We start from the raw sequence: 19,249 nt of genomic DNA, 5'->3' as shown, positions 1-19,249 counted from the left end.
GAATAAAAATGACTTCTTTACAGGTATGTAATACTTGGAATATAGTTGAAATTACTGTTAGATTACTTTATGGATTACTTCTTCTACTCAGTATGATATACCTAGATATAACACTGGGACATTTCCTAGAGAAAAGGTAAGTAAAGCGGTTTTTAGACATTTGCAGTTTTTCAAGTTCTCCACACTTAAAACAGTTTTCACAAGAAAGCAGTCAATGCAGTCCTATGGGAAGAAAGGTGGCTATCATTTTTAAGGTAAGTACTTGAGTTTGGGAGTTGGTTTTCTGGGGTTAGAACCAGGGTTCCCCCAGGATCAAGGATGCACTCTCAAAGCACCCTCAGCTCACTAGGGTGGCCAGTGCAGAGAGTTGAGGCCCAATGTTACCCAATGGGGGATAGGGGACCTCCGGTTGGTGGCTGCTCATGAGCAGGCTACAAGGTTGTGGGAGTAAAGCTCCTGGTGTTAGGCTCAGGGCAAAGGGGCTTCCAAGTTAGCACCCAAAGTACACCCACAGCAGCTCAGGGGTGACTGGGTGCAGGGTGCTGATCTGGGGTCGGGTGCCCTGTTTGTTGCAACTGGAGAATCCCCATTGAAAACAAGACTGCAGGCTCGGGGACGAAGATCTTCTGGAGGTGATCACCGGTTGGAGAGGAAAGTTAGTATGCCTGGGGATGCTAGGACATTGTCGGCTGGGCAGTCCAAGGCCGAGGGACGTCACGGTCAGGGGGATCCTCCAGAAAGGGGCTGCAGGAGTCGATTGGAGATTCAAGGCAGGTCAGAGATCACCAGATCGCAGGTTAGGTTTGACGGGGAGACCTTCTTGTGGTGTTGGGCCACTCGAACCCGGGCCGTGGGCATTGGGTGCAGAGTGGTTCAGGCTCGTGGGTTTGGCTGGGGCCAGAGTCTGTTGGTGAGCAAATACGGTGCTCACGGGAGACAAAGTCGTGGGTTTGGAAGGCAGGGCAGGTCCTTTAGGTTATTGAGGGCTGCTGGCTGCAGGGCACACCGGGATTTCGCTGGAGCAGGTTCAAGGGGCGGACAGGCCGGTAGGGCTGGGGCCAAGTCAGTGGGCATCCTCCTCTTCTTAGTTCAGCACAGCTTCTTCTGTCCTTTTTTCTCTTCTTCTGGTTAGTTCTTGTCTGACGAGGGTAGGTTCAGGGTTGCCCCTATATACTAGATTTAGGGGTGTTACAGGTAAGTAAAGGTTAAGACTAATGGGTCCCTTCCTTGGGGTGGGTACATCCCCTATTATGCCACCCTCCAGTGGGAGGGGGGCAAGTGCATCTCTCTGGTTGGCTGGATACCCCCATCTGGAAGATGACGGGAACTGAGAGTTGTGCTTCACCTTGCCTCCCCCATTTGCTGCATTTTGTAGGTTGGCAAAGGTGGGCACACCTCCCTTGGTTTTCCCGCGATTCTCCCACCCAAAGAGGTGGTCAGAACCGGTGGGAGCCAGTTTCGAGAAGCAGCAAAGGACTGGGGTAGCTCACAAAGGCAGCAAGCCTTTGAAGCTTCCCCTTCGTGGACCCAGCCTAACCTGGGGGAGGAGGCTTGGCACCTCGTCCCAGGATGTGCATTGTTTCAGACCCCCGAGAGCAGCAGGCTCTCAACCCAGGGGTCCAGAAACATGTCTGATGGTGGCAGCTGGCGAGCAGCCACTCAGCCAGGACACTAGAGTTGGGTCGTTTTTGAGGGGGCATCCCTAAGATGCCCTCTGAGTGCATTTTTCATTAAATCCCACACTGGCATCAGTGTGGGTTTAATGTGCTGAGAAGTTGGATAACAAACTTCCCAGTTTTCAGTAAAGCCATTATGGTGATGTGGAGTTCGTAATGGCAAACTCCCAGCACCATATACTCTTACTGGCATTACTGCACTTACAATGTCTAAGAATTGGCTTAGAAATTGTAGAGGTACAGGGCTCATGCACCTGTACCCTCACCACTGGAATAGTGCTCTCACCTAGAGGGGTGGCTGACCTATGCCAGGGCAGGGGGGTGTAGGTATGGCACACAGGAATGTGTGCCATGTCGAATCTTCAATTTGTTCTGCACCAAAACATGCAGCCTGCAATGGCAGTGTGTGTGTAAAGGTACAGGGCCTCTAAAGGTGGCACAATAAGTGCTGCAGCCCTTAGAGGCCTTCCCTGGCCACAGTACCCTTGGTACCTATAGTACCATTTACAAGGAACTAACCTGTGGCCAAAGAGTGCCAATTGGATTTCGTCTTAATGCATTTTAGGGAAAGAATATAGGCCCTGGGTACCTGTTTGGCAGGAACCCAGGGCACACTCAGTCAAAGTACATCAGCAGTTTGGCAAAAAGTGGGGCAACCATGCAAAAAGAGGGCACTCTCTTACATCTCCCGTAGTAATACTTTCCATGGCAAGGGGAGCATTATTTTTTTCCTATTTTCAAAAATTAAATCTGTGTGGGATTTTCTTGTTTAAAATTAAAAAAAATGGAACCTGTTTGGTGCAGGATTACGCCATGCTGACACAACTCTGCACCAAAGTGTGATATGCATTGACAGAAACTGCAATGACACCGGTTCATGCCAATGCTTTATAAAAGACCGCCAGCTTTCTGGTCTTTTATAAATTTGGCAGGCTGTCCATTCAGCAGGGGGACAGATTAATCTACTCCAGTCCCCTGATGGAACAACAAGCTGTCCGCCATTATATAAATCAGCCAAAAAGTTTATCTTAGTAGCCATAAAGTACTCAGCATGTAACATTAATTCAGCATTCTCTTTAGATGAACAAACTCTCCTTCTATTGAGAGGCTGTCATCTCAAAATATAAAATGTTCAAGTTGGTTCAATCGCCAGTGTTGCAGTGGTATTGGGCTATCCGGAACTGCCAGATGGGTCAGCTTGAAAGGGCTATTGTGTGGGACATTTTATTTTTGGTCGCACAGGCTGTGACAGGACCAAAAAAACACACTAGTTCTTTCAAACTGCCCCATCTGGTAATGCTGGGCTGCCCGAAATGCCAGTCCGACACTGACAATGACTAAGGCATGTGTCACAACCGAGCTTCGGTCGCCATGTTTTTCAATATGGCTAAGGGGCACATGTAATAATGTTTTTCTACTTCTATGGCATGTCTGTGACTACTGCAAGTGAACCAAGCTGTTTTATCTGTTTCCTAATCTAGGTGATTCATTCAAACTGCTGTCAGTGCCATCCTGTAAGGGAAGTCGTATTTGTCTTGGACATCGAGCACTATTTAGATGAATAAACCTGGAATTTCGTAATCGAAGCAATAGGGGATTTCCCACTGCTTTATGGCATTTTTCCCTGTGAGTTTTTTGGTCCTCAAAAACCATTTGAATCAGAGCCATCATAAGGATTTATGGGGCACCAGGAAAGACACACTGTGAACCCCCTTGTTTACAATATCTTTGAATTTATTAACCATTTTCAGCCAATTAAGCCCTTGTGATGTCAAACAATGTTGAATTTTATGTTTAACTTTCGGAAGTAGAGGCACACAAATCCCATGCGTGCCTGTCTGACAACCAAAGAGTATGGAAATAAAACCTAAACGAGCACTGATAAAGCCTTTTCGTTTTGCGCTTGGATCATTTTATTTCTGATATTTTACAGGGAATTTAATGTTTAACCAGACTGGTCCTAACACTGTAGGAAAAACACTTAGAAATGAGTCTCTTTAGTGGCTGTGCATATAGTGATTGAAATTATAGCTACTATTGCCCCATACTCGTAATCACAAATACACAGCCTTTTTAGGTCTCGTCTAGGCAGTGTTTGCGCTGTCCCCGAGAGACATGGTGTATTCAGGAAATGGGCTTTTAAAGCTCTACCCATTTTCAAAAACTGCCACTGTTACATGTGTTGTTACTCAGAGCTTGTTAGCACTATTTATTTCTTTAAGATGGAGCACTTGAGACCAGTCCTGGTGTTTTAGATAGCTATGTTGTAAACAGGGCTGTAAATCTTGCTCTTATCTTGCCACAGTTGCTGTGCAATCAAAGACTGAGGTCTGTTTTGGCTGCAGCTGCCTCCTCATACTCCCTCTTGCTTTTGAAACGCACTGCCTAGTATCAGAGTCCCTGCCTTCCTATGGCTGCTGCCGCCTCCGTCTCAGAGCTCAACAAGCATTTGCAACGCAATAAGTCTCGCATTTGCAAGAGTTTTAGCTATTGACATTGAAAATGACAATGTCTTTTATTTATGTGTTTTAACCCCTTCTATGCTGGTGACGGAACCACTCTGTCACCAGCCACTGGTGGGCTGTGCTAATGACGGAGTGGTTCCGTCACGGCCCGGTCGATTTCGCGCGTTATATTAGGTGGGCGGGGCCGTGACGGTACCACTCCGTCATTAGCACAGCCCACCCGTGGCTGGTGACGGAGTGGTTCCGTCACCAGCTTGACGGCTCCGCGTGGCCCCCCTCCCCCACAGCACCGCGGCAGAATTAGCGCCGCGGCCAAGGGGTTAAAAACCTGCAAGCGGTACGTGAACACACACTTTGTACTTATAGTCATTGCTTACGCGAAGCAAGGCTGGCAGTAACTAAGCCTCTTTTACTGCCAGTCTTGCTTCTCATAAGCAAGGACTATTGGTACAATGGATATGAACAGACAGGGTTCATCACTTCATGTAGGTGCATGGGGAACAGTGTCATAAAGAAATACTGCCTAGTTAATAAAACTTGAGTTTTGCCACTGCGGACTCACAAATGACAGATGTGCCTCAGAGAGAGGTCAGGACTATGATAAAACAGTGTATAAAATCAAACAGCACAATGGATGACAAGGAAGAGAACACAAGACAGGCAGAATATTAAATGGAAAGCATCAATCCCCGGACCACAATACAGGGTTCGTGACCAAACCCGATAAACACCAAGCATTTGTGTCCTGAAAACATAACTGGGGTTGAGGTTTCATGTGCATTTAAACTTCTACCAAGTGTAGATGGAGCAAAGAAATTACTTACACATATGTCAATATTACAAAAAGTAAGTTCATGTAAAAACTTTCTTGCACAACACACATACATTTTATTTCAGATGTCAATGTTTAATAAATCAATTGATGACCTTGCAGCTGCTCAGAATGTACTGGCAGCCACATGTGAATTTGAAGAAATTAATCAGACACAAGTGCAATGTGATTGGATCCTTATGCACAACAGAAAGTAAGAAAAACAGGAACAGCCTTAGAATGGAAAAAATCCCAGTCTCCAGGACAAAATAGCAATAATGTGAACATTGAGTAATCTTAGGAATGTGCATATGTGTTACATGCGAAGGGCAATGGGGAGGTCTGGTTCATCAATAGTAACAGGGAAATATGCTTCATATGCAGGAAGGAGTGATATCTTGGATTCTTAAAGTATGACCTGCTTGGATCAGGATATATAGAGTGTAGGTTATAGATCATTGATTGAAGATAGACAGCAATTTTGCAATGGGGTTTCTATTTAAGATAGATGGGTGGCATTATTGTGTTGTGACACGTGCACAGTGACACACAGCAGTCATTTTTAATTTACCATTCTAATATGGTGGAGGGACATGTGAGAATGACATATTAACAGTAATAAAGAAAAAATAAAGTGTGCACAAGGGCAAAAAAAAAAGCAAGTGGATTGATGGAAAATTGCTCTCTCTCAAAAGAAAATGTATATATATTGAAATCAGGAAGTGAGAGGGAGAGCGGGACAGGGAGCCAGAAAGAACAGGGGAATTAAATGGGAAAAAAGAATAAGTGCTTGGGTTAGGGAGCCCTTGTTCAAACGAGGGAGAACAAGGACCTGTAAATACACCCATGGGCACTAAAAACTAAATAAGAGTTCCACTAGGTGAGCAGTGAAAGGATACAACTCATGGAATCAGAGCAGTGAGACTGAAATGCTCCAATAGGGAGGAAAGCCACTACATTAAAAGCAGATACCTGGGATGACAACAAGGTCATCAAATCATGAAGATGGGACTGACCCAACGCCTACTCTAAGTATATGTTATGCTTTGGAAACTATAAGTCTGTCAATAAACAGCTAAAGCTGCCTGGGTTAAAACCTAAAACAAAAAACCTCAACAGTGAGATAAAGGCAGATAAAGGCAGCAAGTGTAGGGTATTGAAAAAAAGATGTCTGAGGGGGTTATAAAGCTCAGGCAGCCTTGGCATTTGGCAACCCCAACAGTAGGAAGTGGGCTCCTCAGAATATCTTTGGGTCAATGCACTTACATATTTTTGTTCACACATTAGGCACTGGATTTAGATAACCATCCAGGGGCTAATGGCGACATAGCAAAACCCTGGACAGATATGCACAGGTTAGCAAGGAGAACAAAGGCAAAGTCATTCACATCAGAGAGAGTTGGAGGGAAAAATAGTCAGACTGGTCAGCATATAGGTAAAAAAAGAATAAATCATTTCAAGACATTCAAGGGAATACAAATATTTACTTTAGAGTTGGGTGGGAGGATCACATTGTTTTAGAGAGGATTTGGTTATAACAAGATACATGCAAGAAGAAGAATGATGGTCCTAATAAGGAGAGTCTCATTTTCACTTTTTTTCGGAAAACAACAATTTAAACAAATATAAAGACACCATTGACATATAAAGACAAACTTTCCAAGATGTTCAACAGAAATCTACCAGATGGGGGTGATACAACCGATAATGTCTTAAGAGCAACATTTACCAATTGTGTTGACTACAACCCCAATTCACTTAAGAATCAAACCGCAGATATGCTTTTTATGCTGATATTTGGATACAATAAAGGACGGGACATGGTATAAAATTATATTGGATGATGTTTTGAGAGGTTTGAAAGAAGTTAATTGATTCTTAAAGCACAAAGATGCATATTTGACCAGAAGGAGGAGGACTATCTTTGTTATTCTATTGCCATAAAGTGGCTAAATCTGAAGACAAATTGAATGACTGTGACCTAGGAGGCACCACAACCACAGATAAAGAAGCGATTTCTATAATGTTTTTGGTTTTGTGAATACTGTTCGCATTGTGCATAATATTTTGAAGCGTAAGTAAAGTCACTCAAAAATGACTGATGAGAGACGGTTCTTCAAAAAAGCAATACAAAGAGAGAACTATCAGACCCCTCCTTTATATCAAACACATCTGTGCTATACAGCCCTGGCTGGACATTTGCTGACTAATCAGTAGAGTTTCCTACCAGATATGGCATTATATATCTAACTATCAAGGTAGATCCATAGAACTCCCACCCCAGAAATTACCCACACAGAATCCAGCCACTTGATTCTGAAAGCACCTCAATACCTGGCTCTTCATTGAGTTCTAAGTGTGTGCCCTTTTGCTCCAGTGCCAAATCCCAATGCCCTTGCAACCACACTTCTTTAAGAACTAACATGACATGAGATTACATTATATAATTATGTACATGCAAATATAAATACACATGTGTGGGTGTGTACTATGCCAATGAAAAAGTAACATACCTGCATGGGAAAGTGTCACCTTTTAAAGGTACCTTTAAAATAGACTGCATGAAACGTACCTGCATTTTAAACACTGGGTGGTAAAGGTGATGTGTGGGAAAGGAGACTTTGTAAAATTGAAATGCAAATGCACCACTTTGTAAAACGTTTATGTAAAAAGGGGACTCGCCATCATTATACCCCAGTGAAGTTTTAGTTCACATGAAGTACAAGGTCCTAATAGCAGAGTTCAAGCCTAGGAGTACATGCGCTTCATAAATACCACATAATATATCATAACGTAGCATAAGATGATGTAAGCTAAGATAAAATAAAAGATGAGATACCAGCCCCCTCCAGCCCCAAGGCCATAACTGACTTTTTATCTCCTTGGGTGCTTCCAGGTTGGCTGGAGCCTTTGGAGGCTTTTTTGAAGGCTCATACACACTGCGGTTGCTCCTGTCATTCTCTTATCCTCTATGGGATGTATTGCAGGAATCACAGCAAGGCATAAGAAGAGAGTGAGTGAGAAGAGTGAAAGATAAAGATGAGGGAAAGAGAACAAATGGAAAGACATAGAGGAGGGTGAGAGAGAAAGAAGAGAGAAAGGAGAGAGACAGAGAATGGATGGATGGAAAGGAAATGAAGTTTGTTTAAACATTTTTGTAAGGGGTGCTTCATGTTCCCAGTTCCACCCTGCCTATCCCCAGCTGCCAAGGCTGAGCCACCTGAGTAGGGTCAAAGTGTAGGAGCCTCCAAGGAGTAAACTCCAATTTGTTCACCAACTATTCTGAACAGGGAAGAAGATCTTACCTTAGACAACTGCAACACTGAACACATCAGCCCAGCCCTTTCCATACATCCCTAGCCTCATCGATGACTTGCCGCTGGAAGAGAGAATGACTTCTCCACCAGCAAAGCCCCCAGGACATATGGCTTGGCCGGGATGTGTCAGATTACTAATCAGCTCCCAGGCTTCAGGGCTAATAAGAGATAAAGAAACCGAGGTGTCCAGTTGGAAAATCTGCTGATTTTCAGTAGTTTTCCCATGATCACTCATCTCTAAAAGTTGCCCTAGGAAATCAATGTGTAAAATGTTACTGAAAGGTAATCTTCACTTTCTGTAGTACATTGGAAAGAGACAGCTCCGAAGACCTAGGAATGATTCATCATAAAAAGTGTTTATTGTCCATTCAAACATTATCAACTTATCATTCTGGAACTAACCGCTCCACACTACCTTATGTCAGGAATGTGGAATTCCTATAGCCCCACACCCAGGACACATTGTTTGGGGTCAAGGGCAACACAAACGCGTTGGCTGCCAGTTTGCAGTACCACATTATGGATCAGGGAACGGCACTGTCTGCAATTAAGGTAATATTGTTGTCCATATGTTAATGCTGTTTAAACTTGGATATATGGGGCCTCATTTATGAGAAATGACGCATCGCTGCGTGAAAACAGTGATGCGTCACTTCTCAGTGCGCACTCCTTGCGACATTCCTGATGCGTCATATTTAATGTATGACGCATCATGTCGCAAGGAGTTACAGATACGTTAGTATTTCTGACGTATCTGTAAGCGCAAAAGTGACGCATTGCTGGAGTGTGTCACAAAAGTGACGCAACTCCAGCATGCGTCCTTTCACATGGGGCAACCCCCATGTGAAAGGGCCTGCGTCAGTCTTACGCCTGCTGTGAGGCAGGCGCAAGATTTTGACGCAACGGTGTCCTAAAAGTGACGCAGTGAAATCTCATAGATTTCACTGCGTCACTTCTATGACCCTTCCTTGCGTCAATACGTCCCCCTTGCATACATTATACCTGGCGCAGGTATAATGTGGCGCAGGGGTTTACAAAGTGACGCATCTACCTAGATGCGTCACTTTGTAAATATGGCGCTACAAGGTGCATTTTTTACGCCACTGGTGCGTCACAAAAAGTGACGCACCGGTGGCATAAAAGTGACGCACAGCCTCATAAATGAGGCCCATGGTTCATTAATTGAAAGCTTTTATTATTAGGGTGAGTGCTCTAAGTAAATGCTGTATGCTCTGACTGCACTACTAACAGCAGTTCCAGTATAAAAATGTGAATGCATATTTTTAGCAATATAAGGCTACGTATAATGCTCCCAGACTGCCCTCTGATTTGATGCAAATATTTTCAGAAGCTTAAAAGCAAGACTGACGATTCTTTGCTTTCAAAATCAAATGTTCATAAAAAAATGAAAGCAGGGAAAAAACATTTCGCTAAACTACTGTACAATTGCAGGTACCATTTCTTCGCAGCATCATTTAGTAACATGTGTTGATGCATGACAGTATTTCCCAAAAATATTCATAATGGAAAATCAGTGTAACCAGTTTCAATAAGATTATGGGAAACAAAAATAAACAAGCATTGGCAAATCCAGTAGGTCTAACATTGGTGGTCAGCTTTTTAGTTTTGTCAATGTGTGAATTGTTTTGGCATGGATTTTGTAAAACCTTATTGGCATGGGATTTGCCGGGCCCTCGCCATTATAAAAAACATTAGCAAAAGCAGAAATAGTTTTTGTCTCAAAAAGCACACTCTGCCACAGTAGTTACTGGCACTGAACAAAACTACTTTGTGTGCCGATATGCTCCTTGTGAAAAAACAGAATGCTGTCACTCACAGTAAAGCCAGTCAATACAGAAAGAGCAAGACAGAATTCAAATAAACGCAAAAGGTCATGGTCAACGCCAGACCAAATTAGGGGCCCGATTATTAAAGAAAGTTTCATAAATGCACCCATGGGATATATCCTTGCATTAAGTGCAGGTTTACGGCTTTCGTGAATTCCCAAGAATTTACATAATTAGAACAAGAAATGATACTCCTAGAAAATATTTGTGAACTGCATTTTAGCATGAGCAAATGTGCATGTGTAGATTTGCTTGTGCGAATGAGTGTTTGCAAGTTCACTTTCCCTCCAACCACTTTTTTACCAACTCTAGAAGAAGGTTTACGTCTGCCATTGTCAGGAGTAAATTTCCAACATTTCTCAGTATGGGAAAAGATTAGAGAAAAGTTGTTGGAAACCCTTAAAACATGCAAGTTAGTAGGTTTGCACAGACTCAAAAGGGAATTCTAACCCTGGAACTATTGCGTACCACTACCTTCAGCCCCAGTATGTAGATCTGCAGAAGCGTGGCAACATAAGGGGATTGTAAGTATTCAAACACTACTATGGTATGAGCATTGGCATAATCAAAGATGCTATATCAGAGTTTTTATATAATGAGGTTGCTGCCATAATTTGTCGCCGCACTACATGGCACCAAAGGGACAAGTGGATTTTGTAACAGGACAAGTAGATTTATGAAGAAACCTGCCCCTTGGACAAGTAGATATTTTATTAAATTCCACACCCCTGGTTTGTGTCTTATGTCTCAGGCTGAGGTTCTCTCTGTAAATGAACTGGCCGACCCCCCTGAAGGACAAATAAAATGTCGCCTCACCATGAGCCTATGAAAGTCCTGGAGGCAAAAGTGCTGCTCCGCATCTGTGCCGCTGCTTGTATCAAACGCGACTTCCGTTTCGGAAATTTTGGACGGACTCAGACGCCGCTCCTGCATTGGGTGCAACGCGTCAGCGTGAAACAAAGTATTTTACGAGCTACATTCAGCGAAAAGAAACCCCAAAACACCGATGAAATATTAATTCAGCCTCACACGAGTGTCTGTTTGGCTGCACGCCATCTTCTAACAAGACTGGTTTCAGTTTAATGAAAAGATTGTTGGTCCTGAGGAGAAATCCGCATTGAGGATTTCGAAACGCGTCGACCTATTTCATTGGGTCCTGGTGTCAATATTTGGAATTAATATACAAATAGGATTTATTAAATAGGACTTTACAGATCTATAAGTGTGTAGTAGATCAATCACTTATTACATTCTTTGTTTACTATTTTCACACGCAAAAAGATTAGCTTGACACTAGACCCTTATCAGTATTGTTTTGCTCTTTTGGTATGATTGGAGATGGATGAATGTGTTTGGCCAAAATGAATGGGTGGATATGTTGTAAATATTGTATACATTTCATTGTATGATATGTTGTCAATTGTAATGTGTTTTTTCATTCTTTGTACATGCACATGAAAATAAGTTACATATAAAATTAATGTTGATCCACTAGTGCTAAAGAAATCAATAAACTAGTGTTGAAAATAAAAAATCTGATCCTTATGTCTTATCCTTAGGGGTTTTTCTAAAATTAATCTAAATAGCTCCAGTACTGGCATTTGTGTTGTTTTTTCAGCTGCTTGTATCAACACACCACCATTCCATAACTCTGTCTGCTATCTCTGCCAAACAGTGAGTAAACACATTAACTGCACAGCCCACTCTACAGTAGTAAAGCACAGAAAGGGTAATCTAGGCACAAGACTATAGGAAACAAAACTGTGTTTGAATTGATTACACCTGAGCCACCTGCTATAGCTGTAAGAACAGAATCCAAAATAAAAGTTCCAAACAGTGGCTGGAGACATAAAAATCCAGGTGTATGCAAATGATATTCTGCTGACTCTCTCCTCACCAGGATCCTCCATTCTGGAACTTATGTCCATAATACAACCATTCTCTATCTTTTCCGGATACAAAATAAATTAGACAAAATGCAAGGCCGTGCCTATGTCCAAAACCATGACGGTGGACACCCTGGAAGAGAATCTGTTCAAAGGGTTTGCCTGCAAGATGAAATATCTTGGTATATTAGATAGTGCTAACCTAAAACGCATGGTGCCGGATAATGTCTCAGCACTGATTTTAAAATGGAAATATCTGCAACTCATCCTTTGGGGGAAGGTCCAAAACATCAAATGACAGTGGCCCCCACGTTCAATTATGTCCTTGGTATGCTACTGATAATTGTCCCTTAATTATTGATTAAATCCATAGATGCCATACTCAAAGACTGATTTTGGGGGAACAGTGGGCCCAGACTCCAAATGTCTACACTGTATGCAGACAATTCATCTAGCATACTGGGGCTTCCCAATATTGAGAATTACTCTGTGGTGCTCCAACTTTCACCATTAACTTACTATTTCCATTCTGAAGTAGAATCACATGATTGGGTCCTAATCGGATGTCATCTCCAAAATAGTGCATCTAATGCAGGTTTTTTCTACAGGGGGTAGCATGAACCAGAGATCCACACAATCTGTTCTTGCAATGCGTAATATATATCGGGAAGGGCATACAACACTCTTTCAAATAAAGTGGATTGCTACTTATGGGTGCCTCTGTCTCGTATAATGCAGTGCTGTATATTGAAAACTCACTCTTTCATTGAAAAGAAGGGTCCTCTAAAGGCATACATACAATACCTCATGCAACATGTACTGGATCTTAGAACGGTAAAGTCCTATGCAACCCTGCAAGAAGAGTACACCATTAGAGAAAATTACCAATGGAGATGCATGCAACTAAACAATTTGACAAAAAATTGGGCAATGCGCTGTAAGATTTAAAATACTCTACTATACAGGAGTAACTTGTTAAGTGTGGAGTATACAAGACACTAATCTCCAGGCTCTATAATTTAATCATGGAAGAGATCTTCTCCAAGCCCAGGCACTCACACCTCCAGTGTCTTCGGTCAGCCTCTACAGAGAGACGGCATACTGAACAAAAATTGGCGCTCTTCTTAAATAACCCTGACAGATGCCTGAGGGAAGCGAGACCTAAGCTGAGTTACTTCAAAATTGTACAGCAGTTGTACATGATTCCAGACAGACTTCAAAAAGCCGGCTTGCTCCCGTCCCTGGCCTTTTGGTGATGTGGTCAGCCAGGTGGAGATCTGACACATATCCTATTGTCCTGCACAGGGCTTGCACATTATTTGGACAAGAACTGGGAAAAAATTAACTCCATGACACTTGTGGCATACAACCCTCCACAGACCTAGCCTTGCTACATGATACGGATGATATCGATGGGTTAAGCATCTCCTGCAATAGGTGTTTGGACTCATCACTGGAAGTGGCCAATATATGCATACTACGTAAATGGAATCACAGGTACCCACCGTCAATAACTCAATGGTCTGGAGCGATTGCCACACTAGCTGCCTCTGAGAAGGTAAAATACAAGATCAATGTCCACATACGTGGAAACATGGAGTACATTTATTGAGATTCTTTCACTCTCTATCACACCTGCTGATTCACTCTAGTAGTCGGCAGCCCTAACCCAGTAGCAGATACGCTTGCAGTAGAGTCTATACCCCACTTCTTCAACTTTGTAATGCTGGTCTATAGTAGGTGCAAGAGTCACAGCATAAGAGCATTAATATTAAGACTGAATTTTGTATATCAGCATATTCTCCCTAGTTGTTGTGGATATTATCATTGACACCTACCTAACCACAGAGAGAAGGCAGTCCGCAAGATCCCTTGTTGACCTTTATTAATTGCGTGGGTTGTGATTTTTGTATTGTCATTCTGAGTGCAACAGAAACATAGTAAAAAGTTTGAGAAGTTTTCCACAGGCTTTCCTATTGCGTTTCTAACATGCTTCATCTATACTATGATGTCAGGTACTGAAAGTAAATATTTCGTTGATTTTCACATTTCTCTCATTGGGGTTTAAGTTTCACACTGCCCTTTTTAGAAATGTGCAGGGGACAGGTGTTTTGTTTCATGTCTTGCAGCTGTCAAGGCCCACGCAAGTTCATGCTCATTAGTCCTAACCCAGGGAAACCAGAATTAAGTGGGTTTGCACTGGCAAAAATTAAAACTCAGCTTCAAGAAAAACATAGACAAGACAGCCAGTTCAGGACCAAATCTTCCTGCTTCGCAGAGTCGAGGACTACCTCAGTAAAATCGACTTCATAGCCGCTATTCAAGAATGGCCACTTTCCTTCTTGCATGGTGCAAAGCATTGCAGTAAGGTGTCCCCAACACACATTTGATATTTATCAATAGCAGCATCCAAGCAGCTGCCCAATTAATCAAAGGAATAGGAATGTGGGCGATGCCACTTCCACAAACTCCAAGAACTCCCAATGTCCAGCGGCATCACATTAAAGAGCTGAAGCTCCATCTTCAAGGCAGTGAACTGCACCACGCCACCTTACCTGATGGACAAAAATCAAGATCTCCAGTGGTCAATGCACTGACCTAGTCAACCTTGACATAAAGAACAACAAGAAGTGGAAGATTATATGAAAAGCCTTTCTTGCTATTTACTAAGCACCAGGAATTTCACCCCGATGCAGATATGTCTATCTCATGTTGCTGGAATATTAATTTACCTTGAAAAAAACAAAAGACAAGAGGTGTTTGGCAAAACAAGAACATTTGGTTTAATTCAACACTGTGGCCGTGAGTACAGCTTACAGAAACAGGTCTGAGGACTGTCTCAAAGTATAATCGGAGCAATTTTTATAAAGTTTTTGGGAGCAATAAAAGTACATCCGGTGATCCTGAATTAGTAAAAGAATGCAGGCCTCGTATGTGGAGTCATAAATAAAAGGTCCCTGATAACAAATTCAGGTGGGCCTCGACCTTAAATGGACACAATGGGTAGTGTGTCCAGATGTCTGACACGAGGGGCACGTGATCACTGCATGTACTGTATGAGTTGTGTGACTTTATGGTGTGTTGGAAATGCGCGCACCCCTTCTGGACCATTGTGGTATCGCTGCACTTATCTGGAGGATGGATCTGAGTTTCCTGTTCGGGCCTTTGTCTGCCAGCTAGGCGCCACCCCACCTGTGACCTGTTAATCAGTTACCACGGGCCTGGGTTGCAAAGCCTGCCTGATCACGTATTTTCAAGTTAGGGTTGATGGAGAGTTCATGACGCGCAAATTTGACAATAGCGATGCAATTTCGTTCGTGTTTGCGAGGGTACCATCATAAAGCATTAGCATAGTTTTTTCTGTATCAACATACATATCACCTACATTTCAGTAGCAAAATAAAGAGAATCTTCTTCAGGCAAGAAACCACCTGCAACTGGCGACAGATACGCCAATGATACAGACAAAATGTTTTCAAAAGAATACAGTAACAGTCACTGTGTCTCGTAGTCATATAGATAGGGCAGTGTTGATTTCCTTAATTCACTCCTCCGAAGCCATGTCACTGGTAGACTTATTTGGTTAGCCTGTCACTTTCCAGAGAAAACATACATTTTCAGTGGCGGGTGGTGATTTATAGATGTGGAGAAGCGCCGGTGAGGAGTGGATGTTTTAACCCATTAAAAGGCATTGTGATAAATGCCTTTAGTCTCAACAACGGCTTTTTAAGAGTGTTTTATTTATAACATGATTGAAAGCTCTGAACTTGAAGCTGAAGGAAGTGTGAGTTCCTCACAATGCCTGTCAGTGGGTCCAAAAAGTAAATAATAAAATATGTACTTACCCACGCGTCCTCAGTGTTTTCCTCGTCTGAAGTCCCAGTGCAAGTCTCGGAGCCTCAGCCTCCCCTCTACCACTCCAGACGCTTCCCTCATGCTGCTGATAATGTTCAGCAGCCTGAGAGCAGTGCCAGGATTGGCTGGAGCGGGCTGGCATGACGCTCCTTTAGGTACAGTAGACCTGTACCTGCTCTCCACCCAGCTGTCTAAAACAGCTCGGGTGGAGAGGTTTAAAGTGAGCCTGTTAGGCTGGCTGTCGCAAGACAGACAGCCAAAGTGACATGCTTACTTTAACCAGGAGTGGGCACCTCCTCCCTTCCTGCAAAACAGTAGCAACGGCCCATCCCCATCCTGAATCTTGGCTATGGCTGAGAGCAGCTGTGAAAAATAAAATGGCAATAAATTCACTTTATTATCATTTCGTTTTTCACCTCTGCTGCTTTTGCAGCGGGGGCGAAGCTCCTCTGCTCACATGGAGGAACTGTTACATCACTTTTGAACATTGCTACAGAGTTGACTTTCGAAACCCACCATGAGCTTACTGATTAACACAAGTTTTTAATATTTGTCATCGGTTTAGTTGAAGTGTAAACTTAACCTTATCCCAGCCCCTTGCTTCATCTTCTACGGGTCATGTTCCCTGCGCAAATCACACTTGACTTTGGCAGCTACATGCTTGCACCTTCCATTTAAACTTCTCTATATTTATGCCACATCTTTCTCAGCACCTAAAATGAATGTGCCTAGTTTAAAAAGCCAAGAGTAAATCTATACAAAAATTTTCCATCAAGAGAGTGGTAGGAAAACATTATCTTTGGAACATGTCTTCTATGACCCTACTCACATTAATTTTAATATCAATTGTTATCTAGTCCTTTTGTTACCTAGGATATTGTAGAAATACTCAACAATCCTACTTATTGTAATTCCACTGAGAGGTGGGACCTGACTGAGTCCCTTAGACGATGTGGCGTACAAACATCCTTACGAAATATGTATTAATTTAAAAAAAACTTTCAATCCTCACCTACAGCTTCTGCCTGATTCATCAGGTTCGCCCATGTGTAGAAATGGACGGCCAAATAAGGAATTTTCTGCTGTTGTGGGATGGGCATATATATGTTCTGTATGATAGAAAACCCTGAGGGTGAACGATCTGAGGGCAGCGAATGATTTCTATACAAACAGAAACCAAATTCTTGCATCTCTCTCTCGTCTTCACTGATGTGGGTAAAGCTAAGGGCGGTGTTTTGGACAGCTGTGATGGCTAGCAGTGGACATTGGGTGTCAAATGTGGATCATGGGTGAGAATCCCTTGAAGGCCAAAACAGTTCTTTAAGATTCCTAGATCAATAAATTGAGTACATTACGCTGGATAATAGTGCCAACTGTTATTTACAGCAAAAACTGCTTTATGTTAATAGTAACAATAATATAAAATACAGAACGTAACTCCAACAAAACAACAATATTGACGTTAATGTGTGTTTTCTATCTGCCTTAGTGGTTCATCTGGGTCTGGTCTCTACCTGCACTGCAGACTTTCTGGCAGGTGTGGCTCGTGCAGGTAAGAGCAGTGGGGCGGGGTATTCGGGAGACGACGACGACGACGAGGGAAAATGAATTATTATTTATTTTCCCCTCAGCGTCACCTGCCGAATCCCTCCTCACCCCGCTTCACCGCTCTTACCTGCACGGACTGCTCCTGCTTTCTAGGCCTTTGCGTTTCAACTCTTCGGTCACATTACAAATGCCAGCATAATAACAAAATAAGCATAATTACAAAATATGCAAGCTCAATGACATTATATTTTTCATGTGGTAATAAAGATTTTCTCAGTGTTCCTCCGGATAACCAGATCATCTTCGGAATCAGCAGGAGCTCTTTGTTTCTTAAAACCTTCTGGATGTAGTTTATGGGGATTCATGAAAGGGACCATGGGTTGTAGTTATTCATTAGGAGGGTTTGGTACAAAGTGCTTCCATTTTGATGGCACAACATACACTCAGATTTGCGAGATCTCTGAAAGGTGGACTCTAAATATTTATCTTGGTTCAAATTTTGATGGGTTCCCCAAGTATTGAACATTAAAGTGGATTGTGGATGTTAAAACCATAGCACAGGTGCTTTTAGCATATTCTTGCCAAGGGAAGATATGGAGATTGCCCTATTGGTTGTATCTCTGGTTTCTCTGAGAATGCAACACAAGTTCTTGTTTTCTTTAACAGGACTATAGTATTAGTTCAGCAGGGCATGGGATGGTCCATTTTGCAGGGAGTTGGGATGGGCAGTAGCGGTTGGAGTGAGTGCATGTTAGTGTGAATGTGATTTCTTAATGCACATTCAGATGGGATGGACAATATTCTTCAGTATACAAGGCAAAGCTTTAGGAATAAGCAAAAGGTATGCAGTTCCAATAATAGATATAGAGGAGAAGGAGAAAACAGGCCAGAGGGAACAGATCAATCAGGTCAGAGGGATCTGATTAATGAGAAGCAAGAGCCTCCACACGCCCAGATTGGTGTCATGCTTCATCATTACGCAGCTCCTTGTTCGCCCAGCGTTGCAACGCGCAGCGGGCCCCTCGAGGGTGCTCTTTGCTGGAGATCTTATACAGATTTCAAAAGCTATGATGAAGCATGTGTGGAGGTGCAGTGTGTGTAGATTGCTGATAGAGTTAAAAATAACTAAGAGGAACCTACAAAGTGTTTATTAAGCAGGCGTCTCTTGTCATGAGTAAAATCAGTATACGGCAGTGTAGGAGGCAATGGTCCTTCACAGCTCAAATATAGTGAAAAAGGGGGTCAACATGTTTCTTGCCATCGATAAGTCATGGTTGATCAATGCAATTCATCAAGACTAAAAAAATAACCTAATCTACAGCTGATCGGGAATGAGAATAGTGTGTTAAAAATTACCCTATCATAAAATCATCCACATGTACAGTGGTGAGAGGGGTACTTTGTATAGGCAATTGTGCATTATCCGACCTGTAAAAAGAAAGACAGCCGCAGGTAAGAGGCATCACTACCATAGGTAACCGGGTAGTTGCACCCATTAGTGTTGTATATGTACATCTGGCAGCATTTTCCATGATCATGTCATTAGTGAATTGTTGCTGCTAGCAAACATGCAAACGAACACAGACAAACACACAAAGAGGTGGTACACATGTGTCAAACCTTTCACAAACCTAACAGTCCACATGTTAATGCTTGTGGAAGAAAACCAATATCTAGTTGTTATACAGAAGTAAATATATGCATTAACATGTGGCCATGGTGATTGTTCTTACCCCCATGAACAAGATACATGCCCCTTAGATGTTGGGAGAGGACCGCCCGAGCTGCAGTATAAAACTACTGGGAGAGAGGTTCAAATCATAGCATTAGTAACAAGGCTTAGC

The 19,249-nt window shown here is 42.7% G+C and overlaps 1 protein-coding gene across 3 annotated transcripts in view; it reads right to left on the bottom strand.

Moving 5' to 3' along the window:
• Positions 1-19,249, bottom strand: part of DDR2 (discoidin domain receptor tyrosine kinase 2) — a 795,992-nt gene that overhangs the window by 429,051 nt on the left and 347,692 nt on the right. Inside the window, exon 1 of one of the 3 annotated variants that reach the window (XM_078687202.1) lies at positions 15,848-16,000. The exons of the other annotated variants lie outside the window; for them this stretch is intronic. Within the exon in view, the coding sequence (XP_078543328.1) occupies positions 15,848-15,999 (152 nt within the window). The 5' untranslated portion in view covers position 16,000. Of the gene's footprint in view, positions 1-15,847; positions 16,001-19,249 lie in introns of those variants that run through there. 3 annotated transcript variants of the gene reach the window in all.

This window comes from Lissotriton helveticus, chromosome 1_1, assembly GCF_964261635.1.
Source record: "Lissotriton helveticus chromosome 1_1, aLisHel1.1, whole genome shotgun sequence".
In the NCBI taxonomy this organism is placed as follows: domain Eukaryota; kingdom Metazoa; phylum Chordata; class Amphibia; order Caudata; family Salamandridae; genus Lissotriton; species Lissotriton helveticus.
Note: the sequence above shows the minus strand (reverse complement) of the source record. Positions and strands in the feature narration are given on the sequence as shown.